Source organism: Denticeps clupeoides, chromosome 20, assembly GCF_900700375.1.
Source record: "Denticeps clupeoides chromosome 20, fDenClu1.1, whole genome shotgun sequence".
NCBI lineage: Eukaryota > Metazoa > Chordata > Actinopteri > Clupeiformes > Denticipitidae > Denticeps > Denticeps clupeoides.
This window is the reverse complement of record NC_041726.1, coordinates 1555524-1571073: the sequence shown is the minus strand read 5'-3', so window position 1 is coordinate 1571073 and position 15550 is coordinate 1555524. Positions and strand designations below refer to the sequence as shown.

General features: G+C 43.2%; 1 protein-coding gene across 1 annotated transcript in view; it reads left to right on the top strand.

The window, feature by feature from the left end:
- The window catches only part of lpcat1 (lysophosphatidylcholine acyltransferase 1), a 29636-nt gene extending 14086 nt beyond the window's left edge, over window positions 1-15550 (top strand). The window contains exons 4-14 of the mRNA XM_028964193.1: window positions 2029-2141; window positions 3971-4031; window positions 8374-8432; window positions 9518-9552; window positions 9643-9697; window positions 10146-10228; window positions 10738-10863; window positions 12725-12878; window positions 13054-13152; window positions 13228-13366; window positions 13971-15550. Coding sequence (XP_028820026.1) covers window positions 2029-2141; window positions 3971-4031; window positions 8374-8432; window positions 9518-9552; window positions 9643-9697; window positions 10146-10228; window positions 10738-10863; window positions 12725-12878; window positions 13054-13152; window positions 13228-13366; window positions 13971-14158 — 1112 coding nt within the window. The 3' untranslated portion in view covers window positions 14159-15550. The remainder of the gene's footprint in view (window positions 1-2028; window positions 2142-3970; window positions 4032-8373; window positions 8433-9517; window positions 9553-9642; window positions 9698-10145; window positions 10229-10737; window positions 10864-12724; window positions 12879-13053; window positions 13153-13227; window positions 13367-13970) is intronic.

Genomic DNA, 15550 nt, shown 5'->3' with positions numbered 1-15550 from the left:
AAAGGAGGGTGATGATTGAAATCATTGTTCTTCCTCTGTTAACCATGGTTACCTGCAGGGAAACACGTGCAGTCTTCATTACGTTAAGATTGCACCTAAATCATCCGTTTAGCAGATCATCATAAACTTCAAGGAGAGAAGTTCAAGTGTTGTGAAGACGGCTTCAGGGCGCCCAAGAAAGTCCAGGAAGGGCAAGGACCGTCCTCTAAAGATGATTTATCTGCAGGATCGGGGTGCCACCAGTGCAGAGGAATGGCAGAAGGAAGGTTTGAGTGCATCTGCACAGTGAGGAGAAGACTTTTGGAGGACGGCCTGGTGTCAAGAAAGGCAGCAAAGAAGCCGCTTCTCTCCAAGAAAAACATCAAGGACTCACTGATATTCTGCAAAAAAGTTCAGGGATTGGACTGCTGAGGACTGGGGTAAAGACATTTTCTCTGATGAAGCCCCATTCCGCTACCATCAGTCTTGTCTCGTGCCAACAGTAAAGAGACCATTCATGTGTGGGGCTGCTTTTCATCCGGGGGAGTGGTCTCACTCACAAATTTGCCCCAGGACATCAGCCATGAATAAAGAGTGGTCCCAAAACTTCAACCGACAGAGACTTCTCCCAACCATCCAAGACCAGTTTGGTGAAGAACCGTGCCATAAGGCCAGAGTGATAACTAAGTGGCTCGGTGAACAAAAGATTGAAAGTCCCCGGACTTTAATCCAATTGAGAACTTGTGGTCAATCCTCAAGAGCCATGTTTGTCTCCTGTTAGTATAGTGGTGAGTATCCCCGCCTGTCACGTGGGAGACCGGGTTTCGATTCCTCGACGGGGAAGCCATGCTCTGGGGCAGTGGTGGCCTAGCGGTTAAGGAAGCGGCCCCGTAATCAAAAGGTTGCCCCACACACTGCTCCCCGGGCGCCTGTCATGGAGCCCACTGCTCACCAAGGGTGATGGTTAAATGCAGAGGACAAATTTCACTGTGTGCACCGTGTGCTGTGCTGCAGTGTATCACATGTGATAACCACTTCACTTTCACTGTTCATTGTGCAGAAAAGTTTTACTTTTCTTTTATAGAGATGCTGTAGAGTATTTGAGTTTTAGTATAGTTTAGTTTAGTGTGTGTTTGTGCACAATATATTTTTCTTTCTTTTACGATCACACTATGGGGGGGTCTGTGTGAAACAGTATTTCAATACAAAAACCCAAGAAATGCTGACAAACTCCAAGCACTGATTATGAAGGAATGGGTCGCCATCAGCCAGGATTTGGGCCAGAAGTTGGTTGATGGCATGCCAGGGCGAATCGCAGAGGTCTTAAAAAAAAGACCTCCAACACTCCAAACTTTGCATAAGCTTGGTGTGATAGTCAATGAAAGCCTTTGAAACATATAAAAAGCATGTAGTTATACTTCAACACACCAAAGAAGCAACTGACAAAAATATCTAAAAACACTGATGCAGCAAAATTTGGGGAGAAATATTTGTGTCATTCTCAAAACTTCTCATCAATTATCAAGATATTGTATGTAGAAATAATTGATATTGAGAAATGTAATTTGATTCCTAATTTAAAGTTCTGAAAACAAAGTCAAGCCCTCATTCCTGTTACTCATTATGACCTCATGACATTTGGCTAACGTGACCACAATTGCATCTTCACACAGGAGTCTACAGAACCTTTGGCAGATACATTTGAACTGAGTTCTTGTGATTTCATGTGGCTCTTTTTTACGCTTGAAGCCATTAGTATAAAGCCCAGCTACAGCTGCTACCGTGTGCAGAACCGACTCATTGTCTCTCTAGTGCAGGGGTGGCTGGGCGATAAATCTCCGGAAATACGTCTCTCGCTTGTGGAGATCCATCTGAACTAACAGCATTCCAACCTGATACTATCGAGCCCACAGCAGTGACTCTTTAGATGGAGATCACGTAGTGAAGGAAAAAGAACTCATAACCGCTTCCTTTAGCCAAAGCCCTGTACTCCGGCTTGAGCTTTGGGGCTTGAGTAACCTCTCTGATCTCCCCTTCTGACTCTTGCAGCCCTCATTAAGTTCATCCGGCCAGTGTTCGTGTCCCGGTCTGACCAGGACTCCCGCAGGAAGACGGTGGAGGAGATCAAGCGGCGGGCGTGTTCTGGAGGAGTGTGGCCCCAGGTGCAGCTCTGACCAGGCTTTTGACAGAAGCAAACCTTCCAGCTCACTATAGCGGAGGAGGTGTTAATAGATTTGGTTTGCAGAGAGGTTATTACATTTCACAATCGTGCATTAGCTCTCTACAGAGAGTCCAGCCATTTCTTGACTCTCTTGAACGACTGACTATTCTGCGCTCACGATATCAGCACTACTGGTCCATTCTGGTTTCTTAAAAAAAAAGAAATGGCCAAAATTAATGCCGATTATGAAGGTTCAATGTTCCTTAAGCACAAGTTACAAGCTACCAGAGGCTGAGCATAACAGTAATGTGTCAGTAAAAGAGCATTCGCTGTCCTTCAGTACAGTTATCAAAATGTCCCTTTAAAGACTTTTATTTTCTACATTAACATGATTCCATCTTGCCATTTGAGGTTTTTTTTTTTTGGCCTTACAGTGTACAGACACAATGTTAAAATGTTAAAATTTTCCAAACTGAAATCAAGTAATGCTAGCTGTCCGGTTAATGTATGCCATTTTTGGTTTAGTTTTCTTCTTGGTTTTTGGTTTCTTTTGCCATTCTTTTTATTCCATGCATTAGTAAAAATCAAACTGCAAGTGTAGATAAGTGCAGATAGTGTAGATGGTCCTAGTCAACCAAAAAAAAAATGATATTGCATAATAACATATATATTATGAAATATATGAAATACCTTATAAAATACACTATAAAATACCAAGGTTTCCAGGTAGCTGTAACCGGGAGAAGACAGACTAATTAACCTGTTAGTAAGACTTAGCACACACAAGTCTTGTGCGAAGATAATTTAAATGTGCCTCCTACCCTCGGGCCCATTGACAGCGTTCGTCTTAATGTCCCTGAACTGTTTGAAAAATACTTGTGATTGTTGTCGTCCTGAAAGGTTTTTTCATTGCTGATATAAAGAAGCACAGAGTTGCTATCGTCGCCACGGCTGACTACAAAAATTTTCCCATGAGCAAGAAAGTCTCTGTCAAAGTCTAGAATCTGAACAGGAGTCGTGAGGCCTTTGACCTCCTCTCTTGTGCTGTCAGCACACGGGCCTGGATTTGAGCCGCCTGCATGTTCCCGTGACGTGAACTGGTGAACGCTGCCTAGTGCACGCAGCACACAATTGCACAATGCAGATGAAGAACTGCATGGGCAAATATAACATTTATTCCACGGGCTCGGGAATGCACACGTCAGGGAAATCTTTTTTAAATGTAAAAATGTGCAAATTCTTTAAATTATTCATCCAAAAGCAAACCGTTTCATATGTTTCATTTAACGTTTTCAGAAATAAGGTTTAAAATATATTGCATGATATGATAAAAGTCATTTACAGATAAAATGGAGTATTTGTAATGCAGCGTATGTACAGGGTGGGCCATTTATATGGATGCACCTTAATAAAATGGGAATGGTTGGTGACATTGAACACATTTTATAAGTGGTCAGAAACTTGTAAATAACTCATGAAAGAATACATTTACGTCAAAACCAAGCACACCATTGTTTTTCTTATGAAATTACCAATAAATTTGATGTGTCACATGACCCTCTTCCTATTGAAAAAGAACAAAAGATGGATCCAAGATGTCCGACTTCAAAATGGCCACTATGGTCACCACCCATCTTGAAAAGTTTGCCCCCTCACATATACTAATGTGCCACAAACACGACGTTAATATCACCAACCATTCCCATTTTATTAAGGTGGATCCATATAAATGGTCGCCCCCTGTACATTCTACTGTTTTGTACTGTTTTTCCCTCCTCTGATGCTCTTCTTTGTTATTAATATTTTCCCTCTGCTGGCTGTCAATTTCAGATCATGATCTTCCCAGAGGGGACGTGCACAAATAGATCCTGTCTCATCACATTTAAGCCCGGTATGTGTCCGTCCGCACGCCGACCTCTGACTAACAGACACCCCGGTTCGTGACACTGTGACAAGCGACGAGTCCGCTTTGCCGACACATGATGGTACGCATATCTGAACGGAAGTGACACGCTGCTTTCTTGTTGCGGTGATGGGGTGGGGAGGCTGATTGTTTTGTGGCCCGTCTCCACTCCTCGTCCCCACACGTCCGTCAGCCACGACACCCCCCCCCTTGGGGCGACGCCCGGCCGCCGCTTTCTGCAGTTGCTAGCACCGGCTAATCCTGCGTCCTCCCTTCATTTTTCCGCCACAGCTTTGTCTGCCTAATCCCTGTCCGCTCAGCCCTGTGCCAGGCATGTCCCGCTCGGTGCGAGTGCTGCAACCGCCTGTCCTGCTCGGTTTTCCCGCTCGCTGCCTGCCGTTTCCCAGCCTGTGAGCTGCTGTACGCAGTTCAGCGCTGGCGTCCACGTCTGGATGCTGTTATTGTTCAGTGTACGCTTTCGAAATAAGTCGCTGTATTCAGTGGAACGTCCATTAGTTTCCCAGCATGCTATTTTATCACCACATAACACCAACCGGCTGCCTTTTCTTTATAGCTTCTTAAAATTCTGGTTCTGAAACTGGCTAATCCGTTCCTATTGAACATGTCAGTGGTAGCGTCACAGATTGATGGCCGAGGCCCAGAACTTGTCCATTAACAGCAGGTAATTTAGCCCTGAATCAGGGCCCTTGTCTTCTGGAGGACATCGGTACATTGGAAATACCCCAACATCCCACCTGACACTAGGAGCAGCTCCTGGTCATGAATTTTAATAAACCTGATGTCGTAGGTTTTTGCCAACAGTTTGAATGGACTAACACTTGCGTACAAATACACATGCATACATATATCTTGTCTACTATTTATTCTATTTTCGATGCATTAACTTCAGTCAGATATTTTTTACATTTATGAATATTTCTGTCATATAAGGAATCACCACTAGATAGAGCTGTCTGGTTGTGAATGTGCAAAAACTACAGTCCAGGCCAAAAGTCTCATTCAATGTGTTTTCTTTATCTTCATGACCATTTACGTTGGTAGATTCTCACTGAAGGCATCAAAACTATGAATGAACACATGTGGAGTTAGTCATGAAGCACATTAAGTCTGTCCTTCCCATCTCACTGGACCTCTTCCAGTTTGCATATCGGCCCAACCGCTCGACCGATGATGCCATCTCCACTGCACTCCACTCAGCACTCACACATCTGGACAAAAAAGACTCATATGTCCGAAATGTTGTTCATAGACTTCAGTTCAGCATTTAACACTATAATCCCACAACAGCTCACACAAAAACTGATCCAGCTGGGGCTCAACTCCTCACTGTGTAACTGGCTGTTGGACTTCCTCACAGGTTGGCAGTAGCACATCCAGCACCATCTTTCTAAACACGGGGGCACACATCCTCAGGGATGTGTGCTGAGCCCCCTTCTTTTCACTCTGCTGACCCATGACTGCACTCCGTCACACTGCTCCAACCTCTTCATCAAGTTTGCGGATGACACGACTGTGGTGGGACTCATTAATAACAGGGATGAGTCCAACTACAGAAGCAACAATCTCTCCCTGAATGTGGAGAAGACGAAAGAGATTGTTGTTGACTTCAGGAGAGGAAACACTCAGCATGCTCCTCTGACCATCAACGGTGCATCCGTGGAGAGAGTGAGCAGCACCAAGTTCCTGGGTGTGCACATCACTGAGGATCTCTCCTGGAAAAATAACACCACTGCACTGGCCAAGAAAGCACAACAGCGTCTCTACTTCCTCCGCAAACTTAGAAGAGCAAGAGCACCAGCCCCCATCATGCACACATTCTACCGAGGAACCATCGAGAGCATCCTGTCTAGCTGCATCACTGTGTGGTTTGGAGCCTGCAATGCGTCCTGCCAAAAAACTCTCCAACGCATAGTCAGAGCAGCTGAGAGAATCATCGGTGTCCCTCTCCCCTCCCTCCAAGACATCTACAGTACACGCCTCACCAAGAAAGCCCTCGGCATAGCAGCTGATCCCACCCACCCAATGCAAACCTTCTTCAGCCTGCTGCCATCAGGGAGGAGACTGCGGAGTCTCCAGGCCAGGACCAGCACACTCAACTCCCTCCCGGCTCTGCCCCCACTCCCCTCACTCCCCTCTTCTGCCCCACAAACTTTCTGAACCCTAACACACACACAAACACACACACACACACACACACACACACACACACACACACACACACACACACACACACAAACTGACCATGCACCAGTCACTCTGTGCAGCTTTGGTCTGCCAACAACCTCACTTGTCACTTTGTTACTTTAAACTTACCTCTGTTGCACTACATGGTTTTGCACTCTCCACCATGTGCCCTTATTTGTATATGGTGTTTTTAAAAATTGTATATTGTGTTTTTGTTAAATTGTATTTATACCTTTGTATTCAATGTTACTGTTTTGTATTTAATGTTACTTGTATGGGTCTGAGAGTAACGTAATTTCAATTCTCTGCATGTCCTGTACATGTGGCAGAATTGACAATAAAGCTGACTTTGACTTATGTACTTAACAAAAAGTGGAGACCTGGCCCCCACAGTCACCGGACCTGAACCCAATCCAGATGGTTTGGGGTGAGCTGGACCAACAAGTGCTAAACACCTCTGGGAACTCCTTCAAGACTGTTGGAGAAGCATTTCAGGTGATGACCTCTTGAAGCTCATGGAGAGAATGCCAAGAGTGTGTTAAGCAGTAACCAGAGCAAAGAAACTAGAATATAAAACATGTTTTCACTTATTTCACCTTTTTTTGTTAAGTACAGAACTCCACATGTGTTCATTCATAGTTTTGATGCCTTCAGTGAGAATCTACCAACGTAAATGGTCATGAAGATAAAGAAAACACGTTGAATGAGAAGGTGTCCAAACTTTTGGCCTGTACTGTATGCCAAATGATTGAAGGAAAGTTTCTAAAGTAAACTTTAAGTATTTAAGTAAACTTTTATGGTTTACCTAAATATTTAAATATATGGTTCACGTCTATGAATGCAAACATGCACTTACCACATCTAGCTTACTTGCAGGGTTAAGTAAGCTGAACATGTTTTGCTGGTGTTATGACCTGAGAGGGAATGTCTCTGAGTGAAGAACTCATTGCATGATTACGGAGGAATTCATCAGTGTGGGACGAAGCACATTTTTCCTCAGAGTCATCCTGGGTCCTGGTGACCTTTACACCAGATTATTATGATGTAAATCTACATTCCAGAGCGTTTTCTACACCCTCCAGAGGCATGGGAGAGGGCTGGATGTGGCTGGAGTTTTTCGTTTTTTGGCTCTTCACCGCACGTTTGCATACCGGCTGCAGCACAGAGAGGGTCATTGGAGTTCACAGGGGCTGTTGTCTCGCGCCTGTTCGTGAAAGCTTGCAGACATCACCAGAAAGGAGTCCTGTAACTGTAGATGACTGCGGTTTACTGTTTGTTAGTCGTCGTTCATGGGATAAATTCGATCAAAAACTGATTTGATCAACCACCTAAAATCCGACGCAAAACACCGTTCGCAGAGATCTTATGGCTCCCGGCCACAATAACTCTGCGGAAGACTTCTTGTAACTTCTCAAGGCTACATTTCAGAGGGTTTCTGGCTTTGATGGAGACCTTGCATTTAATGAGCCTGGCAGGATCTGTGCTCTGATTCTGGCTCGGAATCGTTGCAGGGGACCTTGCTGAAATCAGATTAGTTGACTTTTGTCTAATGTGTTGCTGTAAAGTGCATATGGGACCGTTATGTCATGTCATCTATGTGTGCGTAGCTATACTTCTTGGGATGCAGTTGTCAGGGTAAATTTGTAGTCGGGAGGCATGGGATTGTTGCACGTTCAGCAATAGTGTTACTGACTATGTTTCTGATGATGTTGGCTTTAGAGTTTAATGAGATATAAGCAAATATTGTCTTTAAGCTGCCATTTGAGGCAAAAGCCATGGCAACAATTGAAGATCCGTATTTGTTGTGCTGATACTGTAGAAGGTGGTTTCAATGTGCAGAATTGCACATCAGAATTTTCTGTAATCGGCAATAAACTTTGGGTACTTATGGTGTTCGTATTTTTGCAAAATTTCTGTTTATGGTTTGAACTCATTAAAGTGATAGTTTGGTGTACATATTGTATTTAAAAATCAAATAAATTGTAAATGCTCTCTAATACTTACTAAACTGATACAACCACGCCCACTTCTCCTCAGCTCCTCCCCTTACCCACTTTTTGACATGGAAGTACTGTACATGGAATTTTATGTTAGACGAGTTCTCTCTCTGACCTGATCTGCCCAGGTGCCTTCATCCCAGCAGTCCCAGTGCAGCCAGTGGTGCTCCGTTATCTGAATGACATGGTGAGACGCACACAAAACCTTTTTTGATTACATTTGCCATTGCTCATCATGATTTGGCTATACATCCTGTCAGCACAGCCGACTTTTTCTACCAGCCCGCCCCTTTCTCTCCATTTCATATCCCTCATTCCCTCTAGCGCAATCACTTAACCTTCCTTTGATATTTCCTGTTTTTATCCTCCAATAATATCTTGCTCCAGGTCATTCTCTCTTTTATTTCCTGCCTTTCTCTGCCCCTCCCTCACTTTCTTTATCTCCATTAATAATGCACTCCAGGTCAGGTTACAGTTGGGCTCCACACAGGTGGGGACGCTGCACACGGACCCTCTCCACCCTCCTCCGCTCTTTTTGTCTCTCAGGCTTTTGAGTCCAGAGTTAAAGTGTGAACTAAATGTTAAAAAATGAATAATGCACTTTGCAGCATTAGTATTTATATTAGCCTGAACATGACTTTTTTTTTTGTCATGATACATCTGAAAGTGTTGTGTTGTCTCACATTCAGAATCTTGATGAAACAGAGAATACAGCTAGATGGCCTCAAATGCAACGTTTGTGTTTCAAGCAAGCCTGTGTTGCCAGATTGGTTGAAACCACACTGTTTATGTGCACTTGATAGCATCTTTTTATTTAATAAATGCACCGTAACAGTGGATGCGAGTTAATTTATATGTCTTAGCTTCTTTAAATGTGACAATGATCTATTTTTTATTTAACTATCTTAAAAACAACACCCTACCTTCTTACATGATCTTCATATACCATGGTCACATTGATCTGTTTTCTCAAAAATGTGTCTTAATCAAAAGAAGGTTCTCCTATAGTCATTTAAATCACAAAAGATAAATGTATCTTTTTAAAACACTGAGAGTGCAAACATTAACTGATGAGGGTAGAAATACTAAAATTTATAAAATATATAGAAAAATCAAACCTTTACACAAAACTGCATAAAATGCACTGCAGCTGTTTAATTTGTCTCTGGTGACATTATTTCAGCAAATATTATAACAGACAACACATGTCATTTTCCCACCATGTTGCACTGTCCACTCTGTCCACTCACCGCGTTCCTTCTCTCCTGGCAGGACACGATCACGTGGACGTGGCAGGGCCCCGGAGCGTGAGTGCCGGCTCTGTGTTTGCACCTGCGTTTGTGCGTGTGGCTGGCCGCTCTGCCACTGAACCCCCTTTTATTGTTTCTCCCATGCAGATTTAAAATCTTGTGGCTCACGCTGTGTCAGTTGCACAACAGCATGGAGATTGAGGTGAGAGGTTTTTTTTTTTTTTTTTTAAAGAACGCCAGGTACATGCAGTGTGGTGCAGGTTCAGTGCAACGAATGTTCAGGTTCTCTCCAACAAGCTGGAAAAACCTATTTTAACAAGCTCCTGGCGGCTACCGACTCTGCAGGTCCACCTCGGTCACATCGATCTGTTTTATGGACACTGTCGGTCCTGCGGGTCTCATTACCAACATGGCTGAGATGGAGTGAGCGAGGCAATTGTTTGGTTTGTCATCTTGTGTCCCTGCCCTCATTCAAAAATCCTGGGACACATTTTCTCTTTCCAGACCCCCGTTCCGCTTCCCCAGACACTTTTTATTTCATCATCAACTCATCTCGCTCTGTAATCCCAGAAAAGCCGGACTACCAAGGCAGGCAGATTCCGGCTGGAAATGCCGTCGCTGTAAACACTCCGCGTCTGGTTTCTCCGCAGTACCTCCCAACCTACACACCTTCAGAGCAGGAGAGGAGGAACCCGGCCCTGTTCGCCAACAATGTGAGGCGGGTGATGGCCAAGTAAGCTTCACGTCTCAGTACCATATTCTAACCCTCATATTACATGAAAATGGGTTGTTACGGGGGTCAAATTTACATTTACAGCATTTACCAGACGCCCTTATCCAGAGCGACTTACAGTCAGTAGTTACAGGGACAGTCCCCCCCCTGGAGAAACTCAGGGTTAAGTGTCCTGCTCAGGGACACAATGGTAGTAAGCAGGATTTGAACCTTCTGGTTCATAGGCGAGTGTGTTACCCACTAGGCTACTACCACCCAAATGTCAGTGTCTCCTGGGGGGGACTGTCCCAATTTTTATTGTAAGTCGCTGTGGATAAGGGCGTCTGATAAATGCTGTAAATGTAAATGTCCATAATATGATCTTAGACCGCTTTTGTTCATAATAATAAAAAAAACTCAAAAAACATGTTCACGAACCCAAATAATGGAAATGGGTTAAATTGACCTAGACCCTAATTGGAGGGTTAAATGTAAAAATGTTTTAATGAATAGTTTGTCTTCCTCGACAGAGCCCTCAACGTGCCGATCACCGACTACTCGTTCGAGGACTGCCAGCTCTCCATGGTCCAGGGCCCACTGCGTCCCCCCGGAAACTCCTGCCTGCTGGAGTTCTCCAGGCTGCTACGCCTGCTGGGGTGAGTTGAGCCAGCGGGGTCCCTGCCGGTCTGATACTGCTCTCCACATCACGCCGTGGAGCTTCACCTTGACAGCGCCGATTTATGCTGAATTTCATAGGCTGTATGAAAATGTAAGGCTTGTGTGTTCATGTCCATTAATGTGACAGATCTTAGACTGACATGTTCTCCGAGGTAGATTGTCAGGAAGTGCCCTGAAGTAGCTCATTATCCTGGGGACCAGATGGCCACAGAAGTCACAGGTTCAATTGTGTCCCCGGGGGGAGTGTACCTGTAACCACTGAAGGGTCTTGGACCGAAATGACTGCTAAATTAACACTTTTTGAAGAATGTAGAATGTATTGTACTAAAAGCAGATTTGACTCATTTATTATTCTATAGTTATTACACATGTACAGTAATTATTAATATATCATAATCATGAGTCAGATTTTTTTAAAAATTCAGACCATAGAAAACCATAATCTTAAATAATCTGTATTTCATAGCCTAGTCACAGACACGGTTATATTGCCACAATTATTGCATCATGAAATTTGCATCAGGAATGTCATTAAGACGTATTGGATGCTAACAGCTTCTCTAATGTAAATAGCACCTTTTAAGCAGCCCGAGATGGACTCGGGAAAGAGTCTGGCAGCAGCACGAGTGACCTAAGGGAGTCGTCCTGCCACCAAGCCCAAACCTCTGTGTTCCTTTATTGATTCTCTTCTAATCTGCCGCTGAGCCAGCCCATAAACGAGAATGAAATATTCAATAGATGTGAGCGGGCCCGGCCCGGCTCTGTGCTGAGTAATGGAAAATCAAACCCTGCTCCCTCCGCCTCATGACTTCTACAGGCGCAGCTCTTAATTTGAATAGCATCGTAAAAAAAAAAAAAAAAAACTTTGTTTGGTTTGGACTGCATTGAAAAGTTGAGGAATGGATCTCGGATGTGGATGTGGCTGTACTGGGTCACAGTAGGCAGACCACCTTCGCCCCCTAGTGGCTGTAGAGAGAAATGCTGGCCCTCCGGTCTTCGGTAGCACCGACGCCAGGTACCTGAGTGTCAGACCAAAATGCTTAACTAAATGAGACTTACATAACAAAATCCACAATTTTATACTTCAAAACACCGCAGTTTGACAATACAGTGACGTTTGCCCCTCTCTTATTTCTTACTTTTTTTCCATGTACTCACATTTAATGTTTCAGATCATCAAATAATATTAATAAATATTATTTATTACAAATAAACACAAAATGCGGTTAAGTAAAGAATTTTATAATTAATGGAGAAAATTCTTATAAGGACCCGGTGCCACCCTTATTAGCAACAACTTCAATCAAGCGTTTGCGATAACTTGCAATTTACATTTACATTTACAGCATTTACCTGAGCATCTTACAATCAGTAGTTACAGGGACAGTCCCACCCCAGAGACACTCAGGGTTAAGTGTCTTGCTCAGGGACATGATGGTAGTAAGTGGGGTTTGAACCTGGGTCTTCTGGTTCAAAGGCGAACGTGTTACCCACTAGGCTACTATCACCCTAGACTTGCAAATAGTCTAGCTTTTGAGGAAATTTGGGTCTACATGACTGTCAAGGAGGTCTCTTCTAAGTGATTTGAGTTTAAGTGTTTGACAAATATTTATTATTATTATTTCTATTTATGGGAACATGGGAAAAAAAGTAAGAAACCAGAGAGAGGGTCAGACGGTTTTTGTTGCACTTCATAATTTTTATAGTATTAGAACTGATTTTATAATGAATACAGTAGCACAATTTATATTATGATTTCACCCTGAACCACAAATGACCACTGAATGCCAGAGCACAGTGCATTATGGGTTCTGTAGTTCTTCTGTCACTCTGTTCCAGGCTGAAAACAGGGGTCACAGAAGAAGTTCTGCAGGATCTGGCCAGCAGGGCCCAAAAACTCTGGGGGGACCGTCTGGGACTGGAAGACTTCGCCCAGCACTTAAACCTCCCTGTTTCAGAGCAGCTGCAGGACATATTTGCCCTTTTTGATGATGTGAGTATATCGCTGGTGATAAGTGTTTCGGATGTAAAATACACTTTATGGCATTCATAAGGAGCTAGGGGAGCTTTCCACTGAAATGCCGATGGTGATGTTGGTGAGGATAATGACAACAATGAAGGGATTGGTTTTTTAATAGTGAGTGATTACGAATATGTTCTCCTTATAGCACAGCACCGGTACAGTGGACCTCAGAGAGTACGTCATCGCCCTATCAGTGGTCCACAGACCCTTCAAAAGCCTGAAAACCATAAAATTGGCCTTCACGGTGAGTGAGTTCTGTACACACATTCATTCAAATATATAATATATATAAAATCATAATTTTCTATGTTTTATACAGATGTTTGAGGAAGAAGACGAATCAATTACAGAGGAAGATCTGGCAGCTATTTTGAGAAGCACTTTAGGAGTGGCTGACCTGGATGTCGCAGAGGTTTTCAGAGTCGTTGATGTCACAAATAAAGGAAAGATCACGTTTGGTACGTCAGATTATTCATGAACTACCATTTACATTTAAGACATTTGGCAGACGCCCTTATCCAGAGCGACTTACAACGTGCTTCCATGTCACCATGGATGAAGTGGTCAGTTCTGGTTCACTAGGACCCCCAACTATGAATACAACCTTTTTATTCACTCTGTTCTAGTTTCTATACAGAAGTCAGACAAGAAGAAGGTTACAAGTTCATCTAAATATTCTCTAAAGAGGAAGGTCTTGAGCTGCCGTGTGAAGGCGCTCAGTGACTGAGCTGAGTCTAGACGAATGTGTTCCTTTTACCTTCAGAGATGGAGGGACCAGGCGAGCAGTGCTGGAGGCTCGGAGTATACGAGGTGCAGTGCGAGGTGTAATAAGTGCAATTGAACCAGTACAATGGCCAGTACAGATACTGTTTTAACTGTGTACGATCTGTGTGGAACACATTACATTAATAATTCAGCCAAAACAACTGAACTGAATTTGGACTAAATTTGGATACAGAATATTGATATTTAATCGATACAGTACCACCATGTAAAATGTCACGATATATTGCTGTATAGATGGTAACTTATGACTTTTTGCGATTTCTTCCTCTGTGGCAGACCAGTTCAGAACATTAGTAGAGCAGAGTCCAGACTTAGTGGACCAGTGCCTGTTCCGTTCCGGGATGAGCTCTCCCAGCTGCACAGAGATCCCAGCGCCTCCAGCCTCCAGCAACGGCTTCTGCAGCGACTTCAGCCCCCACGAGCAGCACTGCCACGGCACCGCAGAGAGCAAGAAGCTGAACTGACCTCCACACACATCGCTGGTACGAAGTACAGAAGACATGGACTGCCAATGGACATTCTATATTCGACCCTTCCCTAAGCCATTGAGAACTTGTTTTATTTATTACCTTTTTTTTTTTTAAAATGCTGTTTTCTCCTTTATTCTTATCCATGAAAGGACCGAATTTCAGCCATGCACATTTGAAAAAAAAAAAAAGATTTTACTTTTCATATATCCCTCTGTATTCTGTAAGAAATCCAGATTTTATTACAACAGGGAAAAGAAAAAACTTTCCTTGGGGTCTGAGGTGATATTGTAACTTGGGATTTAGTGGGATTTCCAACTCAAGCTCTCACGTTCTCACAGTTCAAGTGCACCTTAATTTGACGTTTCATTGAGGTGCTCTCAATAATAGGGCTATTTTTCTGAATCCTGGCGGAACACCTGGGATAAAACCAGCCATTCCTTGCGCTCGCTTTAGATTCAGGGGAGTGTTACTGTGGGGTTGTGTAGAGCATCAACTTCAGCGGAGGAAGCAGTGGACCATGCTGGAAATGCTGTTGAATGGAAGACATAAGGGAGACCAAAGTTCCATCGTCGAGTTCAGACACATCTGCTGCATGTAGGCTTTGGAGACTATAACGGATCAGACTGAATAGCAGCCAGTGGGTACTCATCACAGGACTGTCGGAAAACCCTCCTTATTGCAGCCAAAAGTTTGAATTGAAGTTCACTGCTCTGAGGAGCATGAAAAATTTTCTTGTTTTCCACATAGGCTCACATGTGTTTTTTGATAGTTTTGCGGTTCCGTTTTGTTCTGCAGTGTAAATATAGTCAGATTGAGTGGGTCAGAAATTAGTGGGAGTGTCCAGACTTTTGACTGGTAGTAGGAATGATAATAGGAATGAACCAATTAAATTCTAAGCCAGCGTGGAATGTTTTTGGATTATTTGCTCACTTTCATATTCTTTCAGCCTTTTATTTTTAAAATAATCATAATCATCATAAAAAAGCACAAACATCTTCCATCTTTTTCCATCTTTGCTCTTTACCTCCACCTTTTGGATTTTGTCTGAACCTGCACCTGGGTCAGCTGTTGTCCATGTCAAAATGTCATTAATGAATCCCCCTGGCTGAATTAATCTCGGGATCCACCAAAATCTACCAGACCCTGGCCTATAATTGCTAATAAAGAAATGTCTTAATAAATTTTTTTTTTCCTGAATCAATATTTAACCAACACCGGTGGTGATTCCTGACATGAAGTGTCACATTCAGGTGAATTTTCAGATTAATTGAGGAATCCTGTGTTTGTGTGATTGGAGGAGTTTTGGTATAATTTCAATATTTATCTTTGGGGGATGAAACTGATGAAATGTCTTGACGAAAATAAAAATATATCATCTTGGGTTTA